Consider the following 19,156-nt stretch of genomic DNA (forward strand, 5'->3'; position numbering starts at 1 on the left):
GGTCTGCCTGTCTGACTGCTCTGGTCTGTCTGCCTGACTGGTCTGTCTGACTGCTCTGGTCTGTCTGTCTGGCTGCTCTGGTCTGTCTGTCTGACTGCTCTGGTCTGTCTGTCTGACTGCTCTGGTCTGCCTGTCTGACTGCTCTGGTCTGCCTGTCTGACTGCTCTGGTCTGACTGCTCTGTCAATGTAAATAGTCCAGGTGGCCATTTCATACATTTTTCAGAAGTCTTATGGCTTGGGGGTAGAATCTGTTTAGCAGTGTCTTGGACCTAGACTTGAGACAGGTAGTCGTTGACCTGATAGCCAGGGAAGTGAGACAGGTAGTCGTTGACCTGATAGCCAGGGAGGTGAGACAGGTAGTCGTTGACCTGATAGCCAGGGAGGTGAGACAGGTAGTCGTTGACCTGATAGCCAGGGAGGTGAGACAGGTAGTCGTTGACCTGATAGCCAGGGAGGTGAGACAGATCACAGCTATATACAGGGCATTCTGAAAGTATTGATTAGGCCTGTCAGATCACAGCTATATACAGGGCATTCTGAAAGTATTGATTAGTCCTGTCAGATCACAGCTATATACAGGGCATTCTGAATGTATTGATTAGGCCTGTCCTGTCAGATCACAGCTATATACAGGGCATTCTGAAAGTATTGATTAGTCCTGTCAGATCACAGCTATATACAGGGCATTCTGAAAGTATTGATTAGTCCTGTCAGATCACAGCTATATACAGGGCATTCTGAAAGTATTGATTAGTCCTGTCAGATCACAGCTATATACAGGGCATTCTGAAAGTATTGATTAGTCCTGTCAGATCACAGCTATATACAGGGCATTCTGAAAGTATTGATTAGTCCTGTCAGATCACAGCTATATACAGGGCATTCTGCAAGCTTCCCAGAAGTCTCGCGATGTTGAGCGTCTGGGTTTAGAAATGCTTGTGGGCCCACCTCTCTGGATAAAAACAAACATCAGTCTTTCTTCTAAACTAAGCTAGAGCTGTTTTTACGGCCATGTTTCTATCACCTAAACTCGATGCTAGCTAGCTAAGCTAGCTAAGCTAGGCTAATATTTGCAAAGCAAGCTTGCTAGGTAGCTAAATATTATGACAAAAAGTTAGTTTGTTGCCAAAGAGATTGCTTACTAAGACATATGTACAATCAAAGAAATATATGTTATTTCAAAATAGTAAACATAATGCTTTATAACTATAATATAGCTAACGTTAGCTAGCTAATGAGAAGCTAATCTCTGCTGGATGCTTTCACGTTTATCTCTTCTAGGTTTGTTGCTGTTAGCTAGCACATGGACAAGTAGTATCCTACTGCACTAGTCAGACATGACAAGAATTACCAACATAGTTGAATCCTTAATTTATTTTTTGCACTACACAATACAATTTGACAACATTCAGCCATCTAATGTTAGCTTGCAATTCAGAGTTGAAACACGCTAGCTAGCTAATATAAGCGAGCAGGGATTGAAAGCCTGTCCTCTGATGTGTTTAGTCAGCCTGCTAGCTAATAGCCAATCCCAAGGCAAGCAAGGTTAGGAATCTAGCTAGCTATGCTAGCGATGACGCTAACCGTTTAGCTAGCTAGCAAGTTAAACATTTGGCTAGCTGTGGCCATGGCAAGCAAGGTTGGATATTAAGCTAGCTAACTCTCTTGTTATGCTAGCGATGAAGCTAAACATTTAGCAAGCTAGCAAGCTAAACATTTGGCTAGCTGTGGCCATGGCAAGCAAGGTTGGATATTAAGCTAGCTAACTCTCTTGTTATGCTAGCGATGAAGCTAAACATTTAGCTATCTAGCAAGCTAAACATTTGGCTAGCTGGCATGGGTAGTACGGGGTAACATTAGTTACAGCATGGTGAGGGTAAATTCTTTCTTCAACATCTTGCTAGCTAGCTAGTTGTAGCAAAGCAAGCTGCACAGTCACATTGGCTAACTAGCAACATGACATAATTTCTGTTCTGGAGGCAGTGGAAACACAGTTCAAGCTAGCCCCAACTCAGGTTGACTTCCAAGAGGCTTTAGATACAGCAGTTTCTTTCTGGAATTCAGAGGTGCGCTACAACAGGACTTTCTGTTGCTTTGAATTCATTTTTTGCTATTCGTTCCAGTCATTGGCAGCAGAGAACTGGAAGGAAAGGCAGCCAAAGGAGGTGTTGGCTTTGGGGATGACCAGTGAGATATACCTGCTGGAGCGTGTGCTACGGGTGGGTGTTGTTATCGTGACCAGTGAGTTGAGATAAGGCGGGGCTTTACCTAGCAGAGACTTATAGATGACCTGGAGCCAGTGGGTTTGGCGACGATTATGAAGCAAAGGCCAGCCAACGAGAGCATACAGGTCGCAGTGGTGGGTAGTATATGGGGCTTTGGTGACAAAACGGATGGCACTGTGATAGACTGCATCCAATTTGCTGAGTAGAGTGTTGGAGGCTATTTTGTAAATGACATCGCCGAAGTCGAGGATTTACGAGGTTATGTTTGGCAGCATGAGTGAAGGATGCTTTGTTGCAAAATAGGAAGCCGATTCTAGATTTAACTTTGGATTGGAGATGCTTAATGTGCGTCTGGAAGGAGAGTTTACAGTCTAACCAGACACCTATGTATTTGTAGTTGTCCACATATTCTAAGTCAGAGCCGTCCAGAGTAGTGATGCTGGACGGGCGGGCAGCGATTGGTTGAATAGCATGCATTTAGTTTTACCAGAGTTTAAGAACAGTTGGAGGCCACGGAAGGAGAGATGCATGGCATTGAAGCTCATCTGGAGGGTTAGTTAACACAGTGTCCAAAGTAGGGCCAGAAGTTTACAGAATGGTGTCGTCTGCGTAGAGGTGGATCAGAGAATCACCCGCAGCAAGAGCGACATCATTGATGTATACAGAGAAGAGAGTCGGCCCGAGAATTGAACCCTGTGGCCCCCCATAGAGACTGCCAGAGGTCCGGACAGCAGGCCCTCCTGCTGATTGGCTCATTGTAAGGAAGTGAATAGGCTGGTGAATGTTAATTGGCTCATTGTAAGGAAGTGAGTTGTGCTGGTAAATGCTGATTGGCTCATTGTAAGGAAGTGAGTGTGCTGGTAAATGCTGATTGGCTGTACCTTAACTGGTCCAGTGTTCTTCAGTTCCATCACGTTGACGGAGTAGTTGACTCTTTTACCGTACTGGTCAAACTGGATATTACCTGTCAGCCCATCCACACGCACCTACACACACACACACACACACACACACACACACACACACACACACACACAGACACACCACACCACACCACACCACACCACACCACACCACACCACACACCACACACAGACACACCACACCACACCACACCACACCACACACACACACACACAACACACACACACACACACACACACACACACACACACACACACACACACACACACACACACACACACACACACAGTATTTTACCTCATCCATATAAAACTACACAATACACATAAGATCATTGAAACCCCTAAACCCTAACAGCTAACAGCTGTTTCTATGGTAACCTGTTTGAGGGCGCGTTCTATCTCCATGCCTTGAGACCAGGGCACCGCCGGATTGGCCAGACAGTCCCCGTTATTGCCACGACGACTGAAATCGATCCGTTGCTTGGTGAGTGTCCGGAACGCTTCGGTCATAACCTGGACCGCATCATAGGTCAGAGCTGATGTGTACTGGAGAGGGAGAGAGAGATGGGGAGAGAGAGGGAGATGGGGAGAGAGAGAGAGAGAGATGGGGAGAGAGAGAGAGAGATGGAGGGATAGAGAGAGAGATGGGGAGAGATGGGGAGAGAGAGAGATAGAGAGAGAGATGGAGAGATTAAGATATATTGAGAGATGTGGAGAGAGAGAGAGAGAGAGATGGAGAGATAGAGAGAGCGAGGGAGAGAGAGAGAGGGAGAGAGATATAGAGAGAGAGAAAGGGAGAGAGATAGAGAGAGAGAGAGAGAGATGGAGAGATTAAGATATATTGAGAGATGTGGAGAGAGAGAGAGAGAGAGAGAGAGAGAGAGAGAGAGAGAGATGGAGAGATAGAGAGAGAGAAAGGGAGAGAGATAGAGAGAGAGAGAGAGAGGAAGAGAGATGGAGAGATGAAGATATATTGAGAGATAGAAAGAGAGGGAGAGAGATGGAGAGATGAAGATATATTGAGAGATGGAGAGGGAGAGAGATGGAGAGATGAAGATATATTGAGAGATAGAAAGAGAGGGAGAGAGATGGAGAGATTAAGATATATTGAGAGAGAGAGAGAGAGAGAGAGAGAGAGAGAGAGAGATGGAGAGATTATATATATTGAGAGATGGGGACGGAGGGAGGGAGATGGAGAGAGATGGAGAGAGAGAGGGAGATGGTTAGAGGTTACTGTACATCTACATGGTGCTCCTTCCTGTACTGTATACTGATATTGATCACTGCATTGTGAAAAGAGTGTGATGATGATGTAATACTTGAGCTGTTCTCATAACTAATTTCTGTGGTCTATTTCTGTGCTGTTCTAATAACTCATTTCTGTGTTCTATTTATGTGCTGTTCTAATAACTCATTTCTGTGTTCTATTTATATGCTGTTCTAATAACTCATTTCTGTGTTCTATTTCTGTGCTGTTCTAATAACTCATTTCTGTGGTCTATTTATGTGCTGTTCTAATAACTCATTTCTGTGTTCTATTTCTGTGCTGTTCTAATAACTCATTTCTGTGGTCTATTTATGTGCTGTTCTAATAACTCATTTCTGTGTTCTATTTATATGCTGTTCTAATAACTCATTTCTGTGGTCTATTTATGTGCTGTTCTAATAACTCATTTCTGTGGTCTATTTCTGTGCTGTTCTAATAACTCATTTCTGTGTTCATGCAAGTGACTGATTGAACTTTTCAGTATCTGCAATTTGGTTAGAGGTCGTATCCTGATGCTGGTGTCAGCTCGAGGGTTAGGGGTTAGGGTTAGAGGTCGTATCCTGATGCTGGTGTCAGCTCAAGGGTTAGTGTAGGGGTCAAGGGTTAGGGTAGGGGTCAAGGGTTAGGGTAGGGGTCAAGGGTTAGGGTAGGGGTCAAGGGTTAGGGTAGGGGGCGAGGGTTAGTGTAGGGGTCAAGGGTAGGGGTTAGGGTTGGTTTTAGGGGTTAGGGTAGGGTTCAAGGGTTAGGGTAGGGGTAGAGGGTTAGGGTATGGTTCAGGGTTGGGGTTAGGGGTTAGGGTAGGGGGGAGGGTAGGGGTTAGGGGTTAGGGTAGGGGTTAGGGTAGGGGGGAGGGTAGGGGTTAGGGGTTAGGGGTTAGGGTAGGGGTTAGGGTAGGGGTAGGGTAGGGGGGAGGGTAGGGGTTAGGGGTTAGGGTAGGGGTAGGGTAGGGGGGAGGGTAGGGGTTAGGGGTTAGGGTAGGGGTAGGGTAGGGGGGAGGGTAGGGGTTAGGGGTTAGGGTAGGGGCTAGGGGTTAGGGTAGGGGTAGGGTAGGGGGGAGGGTAGGGGGTAGGGGTTAGGGTAGGGGATAGGGGTTAGGGTAGGGTAGGGGGGAGGGTAGGGGTTAGGGGTTAGGGTAGGGGTAAGGGGTTAGGGTAGGGGTAGGGTAGGGGTAGGGGGAAAGGGGTTAGGGTAGGGGTAGGGTAGGGGTTAGGGGTTAGGGGGTAGGGTAGGGGTTAGGGTAGGGGTTAGGGGTTGGGGTAGGGGTTAGGGGTTAGGGTAGGGGTTAGGGTAGGGGTCAAGGGTTAGGGTAGGGATTAGGGTAGGGGTTAGGGTTTAGGGTAGGGGTTAGGGTAGGGGAAGGGGTTAGGGTAGGTCAAGGGTTAGGGTAGGGATTAGGGTAGGGGGGAGGGGTTAGGGTAGGGGTTAGGGGTTAGGGTAGGGGTTAGGTTCGGGGTTAGGGGTTAGGGGTTAGGCTAGGAGTTAGGTGTTAGGGGTTAGGGTAGGGTTCAAGGGTTAGGGGTTAGAGGTTAGAGGTACTACCCTGATCCTGCTGTCAGCTCCATGGTTAGGGTAGGGATTAGGGTTTACGGTCAGAGGTTAGAGGTACTACCCTGATCCTGCTGTCAGCACCAGGGTTAGGGTAGGGTTTAGGGGTTAGAGGTTAGAGGTAGGGGTTAGGGTAGGGTTTAGGGGTTAGGGTAGGGATTAGGGTATGGGTTAGGGTATGGTTTAGGGGTTAGGGTAAGGATTAGGGGTTAGGGGTTAGAGGTTAGGGGTTAGGGGTTAGGGTAGAGTTTAGGGGGTAGGGGTTGGGGGTTAGGGTAGGGATTAGGGGTTAGGGGTTAGAGGTTAGGGGTTAGGGGTTAGGGTAGGGGTTAGGGGTTATGGTAGGGGTTAGGGTAGGGGTTAGGGGTTAGGGGTTAGGTTAGGGGTTAGGGGTTAGGGTATGGCTTAGGGTAGGGGTTAGGGGTTAGGTTAGGGGTTAGGGGTTAGGGTAGGGCTTAGGGTAGGGGTTAGGGGTTAGGGGGTTAGGGGTTAGGGATTAGGGGTTAGGGGTTAGAGGTTAGAGGTTAGGGGTTAGGGGTTAGGGTAGGGGTTAGGGGGTAGGGGTTAGGGGTTAGGGGTTAGGGGTTAGGGTAGGGATTAGGGTTTAGGGGTTAGAGATTAGAGGTGGTACTACCCTGATCCTGCTGTCAGCTCCAGGGTAGAGGTTAGAGGTTAGGGTAGGGCTTAGGGTAGGGTTTAGGGGTTAGGGGTTAGAGGTAGGGGGTAGGGTAGGGGTTAGGGGTTAGGGGGTAGGGGTACTACCCTGATCCTGCTGTCAGCTCCATGGTAGAGGTTAGAGGTTAGGGTAGGGGGTAGGGTAGGGTTTAGGGGTTAGGGGTTAGAGGTAGGGGTTAGGGTAGGGTTTAGGGGTTAGGGGTTAGAGGTAGGGGTTAGGGTAGGGTTTAGGGGTTATGGGGTAGGGGGTAGGGGGTGGGGGTTAGGGGTTAGGGGGTAGGGGTACTACCCTGATCCTGCTGTCAGCTCCAGGGTAGAGGTTAAAGGTTAGGGTAGGGGTTAGGGTAGGGTTTAGGGGTTAGGGGATAGAGGTAGGGGTTAGGGTTAGGGTAGGGTTTAGGGGTTAGGGGTTAGGGGTTAGGGTAGGGTTTAGGGGTTAGAGGTAGGGGGTTAGGGTAGGGTTTAGGGGTTAGGGGGTAGGGGTTGGGGGTTAGGGGTTAGAGGTTAGGGGTACTACCCTGATCCTGCTGTCAGCTCCAGGGTAGCGGTTAGGGTAGGGGTTAGGGGTTAGGGTAGGGTTTAGGGGGTAGGGATTAGGGGTAGAGTTAGGGGTTAGAGGTACTACCCGGATCCTGCTGTCAGCTCCAGGGTTAGGTGTTAGGGGTTAGGGGGTAGGGGTTAGGGGTTAGGGTAGGGTTTAGGGGGTAGGGGTTAGGGGGTAGGGGTTAGAGGTACTACCCGGATCCTGCTGTCAGCTCCAGGGTTAGGGGTTAGGGGTTAGGGGGTAGGGGTTAGGGGTTAGGGTAGGGATTAGGGGGTAGGGATTAGGGGGTAGGGGTTAGGGGTTAGAGGTACTACCCTGATCCTGCTGTCAGCTCCAGGGTTAGGGGTTAGGGGTAGGGGGTAGGGGTTAGGGGTTAGGGGTTAGGGGTTAGAGGTACTACCCTGATCCTGCTGTCAGCTCCAGGGTTAGGGGTTAGGGGTAGGGGGTAGGGTAGGGGTTAGGGGTTAGGGGTTAGAGGTACTACCCTGATCCTGCTGTCAGCTCCAGGGTTAGGGGTTAGGGGTAGGGGGTAGGGTAGGGGTTAGGGGTTAGGGGTTAGAGGTACTACCCTGATCCTGCTGTCAGCTCCAGGGTTAGGGGTTAGGGGTAGGGGGGAGGGGTTAGGGGTTAGGGGTTAGGGGTTAGAGGTACTACCCTGATCCTGCTGTCAGCTCCAGGGTATTCCTTCTCCTCCAGTGCTTCCCATCTCTGGTCGAACTTGGAGACGAGCGGCTCCTCAAAGTCAACAATCTGGAAACCCGACACATTGGCTCCCCCATACTGGATCTTAGACAGGTCACCATCAACGAAGCCCTGGATACACACACACACACACACACACACACACACACACACACACACACACACACACACACACACACACACACACACACACACACACACACACACACACACACTCTGAGTTAGTACCAGGCTATGTGTGATGTCAGTACCAGTCATGCAGTAATATGAGAGGTACCAGGCTATGTGTGATGTCAGTACCAGTCAGTAATATGAGAGGTACCAGGCTAGTACCAGGCTATGTGTGATGTCAGTACCAGTTATGCAGTAATATGAGAGGTACCAGGCTATGTGTGATGTCAGTACCAGTCATGCAGTGATATGAGAGGTACCAGGCTATGTGTGATGTCAGTACCAGTTATGCAGTAATATGAGAGGTACCAGGCTATGTGTGATGTCAGTACCAGTTATGCAGTAATATGAGAGGTACCAGGCTATGTGTGATGTCAGTACCAGTCAGTAATATGAGAAGTACCAGGCTATGTGTGATGTCAGTACCAGTTATGCAGTAATATGAGAGGTACCAGGCTATGTGTGATGTCAGGACCAGTCAGTAATATGAGAGGTACCAGGCTATGTGTGATGTCAGTACCAGTTATGCAGTAATATGAGAGGTACCAGGCTATGTGTGATGTCAGTACCAGTCAGTAATATGAGAGGTACCAGGCTATGTGTGATGTCAGTACCAGTTATGCAGTAATATGAGAGGTACCAGGCTATGTGTGATGTCAGTACCAGTTATGCAGTGATATGAGAGGTACCAGGCTATGTGTGATGTCAGTACCAGTTATGCAGTAATATGAGAGGTACCAGGCTATGTGTGATGTCAGTACCAGTTATGCAGTAATATGAGAGGTACCAGGCTATGTGTGATGTCAGTACCAGTCAGTAATATGAGAAGTACCAGGCTATGTGTGATGTCAGTACCAGTTATGCAGTAATATGAGAGGTACCAGGCTATGTGTGATGTCAGGACCAGTCAGTAATATGAGAGGTACCAGGCTATGTGTGATGTCAGTACCAGTTATGCAGTAATATGAGAGGTACCAGGCTATGTGTGATGTCAGTACCAGTTATGCAGTAATATGAGAGGTACCAGGCTATGTGTGATGTCAGTACCAGTCATGCAGTAATATGAGAGGTACCAGGCTATGTGTGATGTCAGTACCAGTTATGCAGTAATATGAGAGGTACCAGGCTATGTGTGATGTCAGTACCAGTTATGCAGTAATATGAGAGGTACCAGGCTATGTGTGATGTCAGTACCAGTCATGCAGTAATATGAGAGGTACCAGGCTATGTGTGATGTCAGGACCAGTCAGTAATATGAGAGGTACCAGGCTATGTGTGATGTCAGTACCAGTCATGCAGTAATATGAGAGGTACCAGGCTATGTGTGATGTCAGTACCAGTTATGCAGTAATATGAGAGGTACCAGGCTATGTGTGATGTCAGTACCAGTCAGTAATATGAGAGGTACCAGGCTATGTGTGATGTCAGTACCAGTCATGCAGTAATATGAGAGGTACCAGGCTATGTGTGATGTCAGTACCAGTCATGCAGTAATATGAGAGGTACCAGGCTATGTGTGATGTCAGTACCAGTTATGCAGTAATATGAGAGGTACCAGGCTATGTGTGATGTCAGTACCAGTTATGCAGTAATATGAGAGGTACCAGGTTAGTACCAGGCTATGTGTGATGTCAGTACCAGTCAGTAATATGAGAGGTACCAGGCTATGTGTGATGTCAGTACCAGTCAGTAATATGAGAGGTACCAGGCTATGTGTGATGTCAGTACCAGTCATGCAGTAATATGAGAGGTACCAGGCTATGTGTGATGTCAGTACCAGTTATGCAGTAATATGAGAGGTACCAGGTTAGTACCAGGCTATGTGTGATGTCAGTACCAGTTATGCAGTAATATGAGAGGTACCAGGTTAGTACCAGGCTATGTGTGATGTCAGTACCAGTCATGCAGTAATATGAGAGGTACCAGGCTATGTGTGATGTCAGTACCAGTTATGCAGTAATATGAGAGGTACCAGGTTAGTACCAGGCTATGTGTGATGTCAGTACCAGTCATGCAGTAATATGAGAGGTACCAGGCTATGTGTGATGTCAGTACCAGTTATGCAGTAATATGAGAGGTACCAGGCTATGTGTGATGTCAGTACCAGTTATGCAGTAATATGAGAGGTACCAGGCTATGTGTGATGTCAGTACCAGTCATGCAGTAATATGAGAGGTACCAGGCTATGTGTGATGTCAGTACCAGTTATGCAGTAATATGAGAGGTACCAGGTTAGTACCAGGCTATGTGTGATGTCAGTACCAGTCATGCAGTAATATGAGAGGTACCAGGCTATGTGTGATGTCAGTACCAGTCATGCAGTAATATGAGAGGTACCAGGCTATGTGTGATGTCAGTACCAGTTATGCAGTAATATGAGAGGTACCAGGTTAGTACCAGGCTATGTGTGATGTCAGTACCAGTCAGTAATATGAGAGGTACCAGGCTATGTGTGATGTCAGTACCAGTTATGCAGTAATATGAGAGGTACCAGGTTAGTACCAGGCTATGTGTGATGTCAGTACCAGTCATGCAGTAATATGAGAGGTACCAGGCTATGTGTGATGTCAGTACCAGTTATGCAGTAATATGAGAGGTACCAGGTTAGTACCAGGCTATGTGTGATGTCAGTACCAGTTATGCAGTAATATGAGAGGTACCAGGCTATGTGTGATGTCAGTACCAGTTATGCAGTAATATGAGAGGTACCAGGCTATGTGTGATGTCAGTACCAGTTATGCAGTAATATGAGAGGTACCAGGCTATGTGTGATGTCAGTACCAGTCATGCAGTAATATGAGAGGTACCAGGTTAGTACCAGGCTATGTGTGATGTCAGGACCAGTCAGTAATATGAGAGGTACCAGGCTATGTGTGATGTCAGTACCAGTTATGCAGTAATATGAGAGGTACCAGGCTATGTGTGATGTCAGTACCAGTTATGCAGTAATATGAGAGGTACCAGGCTATGTGTGATGTCAGTACCAGTTATGCAGTAATATGAGAGGTACCAGGCTATGTGTGATGTCAGTACCAGTCATGCAGTAATATGAGAGGTACCAGGCTATGTGTGATGTCAGTACCAGTCAGTAATATGAGAGGTACCAGGCTATGTGTGATGTCAGTACCAGTTATGCAGTAATATGAGAGGTACCAGGCTATGTGTGATGTCAGTACCAGTTATGCAGTAATATGAGAGGTACCAGGCTATGTGTGATGTCAGTACCAGTCAGTAATATGAGAGGTACCAGGTTAGTACCAGGCTATGTGTGATGTCAGTACCAGTTATGCAGTAATATGAGAGGTACCAGGCTAGTACCAGGCTATGTGTGATGTCAGTACCAGTCAGTAATATGAGAGGTACCAGGCTATGTGTGATGTCAGTACCAGTCATGCAGTAATATGAGAGGTACCAGGCTATGTGTGATGTCAGTACCAGTTATGCAGTAATATGAGAGGTACCAGGCTATGTGTGATGTCAGTACCAGTTATGCAGTAATATGAGAGGTACCAGGTTAGTACCAGGCTATGTGTGATGTCAGTACCAGTCAGTAATATGAGAGGTACCAGGTTAGTACCAGGCTATGTGTGATGTCAGTACCAGTCAGTAATATGAGAGGTACCAGGTTAGTACCAGGCTATGTGTGATGTCAGTACCATTCATGCAGTAATATGAGAGGTACCAGGCTATGTGTGATGTCAGTACCAGTCAGTAATATGAGAGGTACCAGGTTAGTACCAGGCTATGTGTGATGTCAGTACCAGTTATGCAGTAATATGAGAGGTACCAGGTTAGTACCAGGCTATGTGTGATGTCAGTACCAGTCATGCAGTAATATGAGAGGTACCAGGTTAGTACCAGGCTATGTGTGATGTCAGTACCAGTTATGCAGTAATATGAGAGGTACCAGGTTAGTACCAGGCTATGTGTGATGTCAGTACCAGTTATGCAGTAATATGAGAGGTACCAGGTTAGTACCAGGCTATGTGTGATGTCAGTACCAGTCAGTAATATGAGAGGTACCAGGTTAGTACCAGGCTATGTGTGATGTCAGTACCAGTTATGCAGTAATATGAGAGGTACCAGGTTAGTACCAGGCTATGTGTGATGTCAGTACCAGTCAGTAATATGAGAGGTACCAGGTTAGTACCAGGCTATGTGTGATGTCAGTACCAGTCAGTAATATGAGAGGTACCAGGTTAGTACCAGGCTATGTGTGATGTCAGTACCAGGAATCGTACCAGGTTAGCGATGATGTAATGGTATCCTTTAACATGTCGGCCAATGGTGATGACCTGCAGGAACACAATAAACAATATAATATAAAACAGTATAAAACAGTATAATATAAAACAATATTATATAAAACAATATTATATAAAACAGTATAATATAAAACAGTATTATATAAAACAATATTATATAAAACAATATTATATAAAACAATATCATATAAAACAATATTATATAAAACAGTATTATATAAAACAATATTATATAAAACAGTATTATATAAAACAAAATTATATAACACAATATCATATAAAACAATATTATATAAAACAGTATTATATAAAACAATATTATATAAAACAATATTATATAAAACAATATCATATAAAACAATATTATATAAAACAGTATTATGTAAAACAATATTATATAAAACAATATTATATAAAACAATATCATATAAAACAATATTATATAAAACAGTATTATGTAAAACAATATTATATAAAACAATATTATATAAAACAATATTATATAAAACAATATTATATAAAACAGTATTATGTAAAACAATATTATATAAAACAGTATTATATAAAACAATATTATATAAAACAATATCATATAAAACAATATTATATAAAACAGTATTATGTAAAACAATATTATATAAAACAATATTATATAAAACAGTATTATGTAAAACAATATTATATAAAACAATATTATATAAAACAAAATTATATAACACAATATCATATAAAACAATATTATATAAAACAGTATTATGTAAAACAATATTATATAAAACAGTATTATATAAAACAATATTATATAAAACAATATTATATAAAACAATATTATGTAAAACAATATTATATAAAACAATATTATATAAAACAGTATTATATAAAACAATATCATATAAAACAATATTATATAAAACAGTATTATGTAAAACAATATTATATAAAACAGTATTATATAAAACAAAATTATATAAAACAGTATTATGTAAAACAATATCATATTTGGAAGGGATAAACACAGCCGTTTTGTACATTACCTATGAAATGGATTAAAGCACACATTTACCGGTAGAAATAAACATTTTTCACTAATATTTACATTTTTACAAGGTAATTCCTACTTTTTACAAGGTAATTCCTACTTTTTACAAGATAATTCCTACTTTTTACAAGGTAATTCCTACTTTTTACAAGGTAATTCCTACTTTTTACAAGATAATTCCTACTTTTTACAAGGTAATTCCTACTTTTTACAAGGTAATTCCTACTTTTTACAAGATAATTCCTACTTTTTACAAGGTAATTCCTACTTTTTACAAGGTAATTCCTACTTTTTACAAGATAATTCCTACTTTTTACAAGGTAATTCCTACTTTTTACAAGGTAATTCCTACTTTTTACAAGATAATTCCTAACACAGTCACGACCTTTACAGCCAGAATAACGGCAAAGTAGCTGCATTTGCGTTTGTTTAAGCTGTTTTCTATTGACATTCATTTGGATACATACATAACTATGAGCCGGCGATGCCCGATTTTGCCTGGCATAGCTAGAAAAGGTTGCCTTCTCGTCAGGCCACTCGACACTGTTCATTACGAGGAGATAGTATTGCATATAAAAAACACGAGGCTAGAAGGTAGCGCAATAGTTTGTTGCTAGGAAACCTAAAAGACCAGTTGCTGAAAACAGCTGGTGAAACTAGAAACGTGGGAGGATTTGACTGCAACAAAGGGACTGGAGAAATTCATGCTCATCCCTCACCACTTTAGGTCTTCAGATGCTCCATGTCTCTTCCCAAAAGAATATATGCTAGCTAGCTAACTAGCAAAAACTTTCCTCGTTGGACCTGTGTCCACAATGTATCCAATTTCAGTTTGTGTGGTTGTAGGTTTATCTTTCTGTAACTTTGTAGCCTGTATGGTCTGCATGTGTAGGTTTATCTTTCTGTAACTTTGTAGCCAGTATGGTCTGCATGTGATGGTTTATCTTTCTGTAACTTTGTAACCAGTATGGTCTGTATGTGTAGGGGTTTACTGCGTCATGATTGCAAGGTGACCCAATATCTTTTCCAAATGTCCTGTTATCTGGAATGCCTTTCTAGCTATGATTATTCAGGAATGTTGTGGTATCAATCAATATACTCGATCGTAAAACAATGTCACAAATGACCTTACCTTATACCTAATACAGTCAACAGACAATATACAATAGCACTCAATGGATCCCAATAGGACTCAATGGATCCCAATAGAACTAAATTGATCCCAATAGAACTCAATTGATCCCAATAGAACTAAATTGATCCCAATATAATTGAATGGATCCCAATAGAACCCAATGGATCCCAATAGAACCCAATGGATCCCAATAGAACCCAATGGATCCCAATAGAACCCAATGGATCCCAATAGAACTCAGTGGATCCCAATATAACCCAATGTATCCCAATACAACCCAATGGATCCCAATATAACCCAATGGATCCCAATAGAACCCAACAGATCCCAATAGAACTCAATGGATCCCAAAATAACTCAATGGATCCCCTATAGAACCCAATGGATCCCAATAGAACTCAATGGATCCCAATAGAACTCAATGGATTCCAATAGAACTCAATGGATCCCAATAGAACTCAATGGATCCCAAAAGAACTCAATGGATCCCCTATAGAACCCAATGGATCCCAATAGAACTCAATAATTCCAATAGAACTCAATGGATCCCAATAGAACCCAATGGATCCCAATAGAACTCAATAGAACCATCAAACAAGCAAAGTGTCAATACAGGATTAAGATTGAATCCTACTACACCGGCTCTGACACTCGTCGGATGTGGCAGGGCTTGCAAACCATTACAGACCACAAAGGGAAACCCAGACGCGAGCTGCCCAGTGACACGAGACTACCCGATGAGCTAAATGCCTTTAAAGCTCGCTTCGAGGCAAGCAACACTGAAGCATGCATGAGAGCACCAGCTGTTCTGGATGACTATGTGATCACGCTCTTGGTACCCGATGTGAGCAAGACCTTTAAACAGGTCAACATTCACAAAGCCACAGGGCCGGATGGATTACCAGGACGTGTACTCAAAGCATGTACGGACCAACTGGCAGGTGTCTTCACTGACATTCTCAATCTCTCCCTGACCGAGTCTGTAATACCTACATGTTTCAAGCAGACCACCATAGTCCCCTGTTCCCAAGGAAGCGAAGGTAACCTGCCTAAATGACTACCGAACCGTAGCACTCACGTCTGTAGCCATGAAGTGGTTTGAAAGGCTGGTCATGGCTCACATCAACAGCATCCTCCAGGATACCCTAGACCCACTCCAATTCACATACCGCCCCAACAGATCCACAGATGATGCAATCTCTATTGCACTCCACACTGCCCTTTCCCAACTGGACAAAAGGAACACCTATGTGAGAATGTTGTTCATTGATGACAGCTCAGCGTTCAGCACCATAGTGCCCACGAAGCTCATCAATAAGCTAAGGACCCTGGGACTAAACACCTCCCTCTGCAACTGGATCCTGGATTTCCTGACGGGCCGCCCCCAGGTGGTGAGGGTAGGTAGCAACACATCTGCCACGCTGATCCGCAACACTGGTGCCCCTTAGGGGTGTGTACTTAGTCCCCACCTGTACTCACTGTTCACCCACGACTGCCTGGACAAACACAACTCCAACACCATCATTAAGTTTGCTGACTACACAACAGCGGTAGGCTTGATCACCGACAACGATGAGACAGACTATAGACAGGAGGTCAGAAAACTAACAGTGTGGTGCCAGGAACCTCTCCCACCATGTGAGCAAGACAACGGAGCTGATCGTGGACTACAGGAAAAGGCGGGCCCGAACAGGCCCCCATTAACATCGACGGGGCTGTAATGGAGCAGGTCTAGAGTTTCAAGTTCCTTGGTGTCCACATCACCAACGAACTATCATGGTCCAAACACACCAAAACAGTCGTTAACAGAGGGCACGACAACACCTTTCCTCCCTCAGGAGACTGAAAAGATTTGGCAAAAGCTTCCACCCCCCAAACCATGAGACTGCTGAACAATTAATCAAATGGCCACCAGGCTATTACATTGACACCCCGCCCTCCATTTGTTTTCTACACTGCTGCTACTCGCTGTTTATTATCTATAGTCACTTCACCCCTACCTACATGTACATATTACCTCAACTAACCTGTACCCACCGCACACTGACACTGTACCGGTACCCCCCTGTATATAGCCTCCACATTGACTCTGTACCGGTACCCCCTGTATATAGCCTCCACATTGACTCTGTACCGTAATACTCTGTATATAGCCTCCACATTGACTCTGTACCGGTACCCCCTGTATATAGCCTCCACATTGACTCTGTACCGTAATACTCTGTATATAGCCTCCACATTGACTCTGTACCGGTACCCCCTGTATATAGCCTCCACATTGACTCTGTACCGGTACCCCCTGTATATAGCCTCCACATTGACTCTGTACCGGTACCCCCTGTATATAGTCTCCATATTGACTCTGTACCGGTACACCCTGTATATAGCCTCCACATTGATTCTGTACCGGTACCCCCTGTACATAGCCTCCACATTGACTCTGTACCGGTACCCCCTGTATATAGCCTCCACATTGACTCTGTACCAGTACCCCCTGTATATAGCCTCCACACTGACTCTGTACCGGTACCCCCTGTATATAGCCTCCACACTGACTCTGTACCGGTACCCCCTGTATATAGCCTCCACATTGACTCTGTACCGGTACCCCCTGTATATAGCCTCCACATTGACTCTGTACCGGTACCCCCTGTATATAGCCTCCACATTGACTCTGTACCGGTACCCCCTGTATATAGCCTCCACATTGACTCGGCACCGGTACCTCCTGTATATAGCCTCCACATTGACTCTGTACCGGTACCCCCTGTATATAGCCTCCACATTGACTCTGTACCGGTACCCCCTGTATATAGCCTCCACATTGACTCTGTACCGTAATACCCTGTATATAGCCTCCACATTGACTCTGTACCGTAATACTCTGTATATAGCCTCCACATTGACTCTGTATCTTTTTATATATATATATTCTTTTTTAATTCTAAAAACTCAACCTCAAAGCACTCTCCTGCAACCCGCCTCACCAATTTAAAAAAAGAAAGTATTATTTACCTCATCTGAATTCCACAACAGAAGCTAGCAAGAGGTTAGCCATTTTCACTGGCTAACGTTGAAGTTCAGCTAGCCACGGTTAGCTGTCATCAGCTATCCATTAGCTCGAAAAGCTATCGCCAGTTTTTGTACAGCGCGACTCAGACCAGAGCATACCGGACCTATTCTCTCTCCTTTCCCCGATTTCTACCGCAGGCTCTGGACATTTACACCTGGATCTTGCAGCTAACTAGCTGCTACCTGAGTGACTATTGGCAACGTCGGTCACGGAATTAACACACATTATTACGGAGCTAGCCAGCTAGCCAGCTGAAGAGTTCCGTCAGCCACTCCTGGGCTATTCCTGAGCTAGCCAGCTGAAGTGTCTCCTGGGCTACAACTCACCTATCCTGACCCGTTTTACTGCCGATCCGGAGCCCCATCGGGTCTTCACGACTGGACCACCGACGTTATCTGCCCGAGGGAGTTATCCAACTGGCCCCTCCGTCGCGACGTAACCTGATCGCCCATCTGCGGCCCGCTAATCGTTAGCTGTCTTTTCGGCTGCCATCTGAATAGGTCTATCGGACACTTTTCTTGGGCCACTATAACTAACTATTTTGCCAACTTGGACAGGTCCCCCCTTCCACACGGAACCCCACTAACCCACAGACGGAAACGCACTAGCTGGCTAAAAACAGACCTCCCTCCCATCTTCCACCAGCTTGCTACCTATGGCCCGGCTAGCTGTCTGAATCTCACTGGACCCTTTGATCACTCGGCTAAGCATGCCTCTCCTTAATGTCAATATGCCTTCTCCATTGCTGTTCTGGTTAGTGTTTATTGGCTTATTTCACTGTAGAGCCTCTAGCCCTGTTCATTATACCTTATCCAACCTCTCAGTTCCTCCACCCACACATGCTATGACATCTTCTGGTTTCAATGATGTTTCTAGAGACAATATCTCTCTCACTATCACTAAATGCCTAGGTTTACCTCCTCTGTACTCACATCCCACCATACCTTTGTCTGTACATTATACCTTGAAGCTATTTTATCGCCCCCAGAAACCTGCTCCTTTTTCTCTCTATTCTGGACGTCACAGACGACCAATTCTTATAGCTTTTAGCCGTACCCGCATACTTATTCTTCTCTGCTCCTCTGGGGATGTAGAGGTGAATCCAGGCCCTGCAGTGCCTGGCTCCACTCCTACTCCCCAGGCGCTCTCTTTTGATGACTTCTGTAACCGTAATAACCTTGGTTTCATGCATGTTAACATTAGAAGCCTCCTCCCTAAGTTTGTTTTATTCACTGCTTTAGCACACTCCGCCAACCCGGATGTCCTAGCTGTGTCTGAATCTTGGCTTAGGAAGTCCACCAAAAACTCTGAAATCTTCATCCCTAACTACAACGTTTTCAGACAAGATAGAACGACCAAAGGGAGCGGTGTTGCAATCTACTGCAGAGATAGCCTGCAGAGTTCTGTCCTGCTATCCAGGTCTGTACCCAAACAATTTGAACTTCTACTTTTAAAAATCCACCTCTCCAAAAACAAGTCTCTCACCGTTGCCGCCTGCTATAGACCCCCCTCGGCCCCTAGTTGTGCTCTGGACACCATATGTGAACTGATTGCCCCCCATCTATCTTCAGAGCTCGTGCTACTAGGT

General features: G+C 44.9%; 1 protein-coding gene across 1 annotated transcript in view; it reads right to left on the reverse strand.

The window, feature by feature from the left end:
- The window catches only part of LOC145878573 (glutamate receptor 2-like), a 104,293-nt gene that overhangs the window by 40,134 nt on the left and 45,003 nt on the right, over positions 1–19,156 (reverse strand). The window contains exons 5-9 of the mRNA XM_082973940.1: positions 12,298–12,351; positions 7,838–7,996; positions 3,531–3,698; positions 2,988–3,212; positions 298–441 (exon numbers count right to left, since the gene is read on the reverse strand). Of these exons, the coding sequence (XP_082830066.1) occupies positions 298–441; positions 2,988–3,212; positions 3,531–3,698; positions 7,838–7,996; positions 12,298–12,351 (750 nt within the window). The remainder of the gene's footprint in view (positions 1–297; positions 442–2,987; positions 3,213–3,530; positions 3,699–7,837; positions 7,997–12,297; positions 12,352–19,156) is intronic.

This window comes from Salmo salar, chromosome 04 (genome assembly GCF_965601325.2).
Source record: "Salmo salar chromosome 04, fSalSal1, whole genome shotgun sequence".
Taxonomy (NCBI): domain Eukaryota; kingdom Metazoa; phylum Chordata; class Actinopteri; order Salmoniformes; family Salmonidae; genus Salmo; species Salmo salar.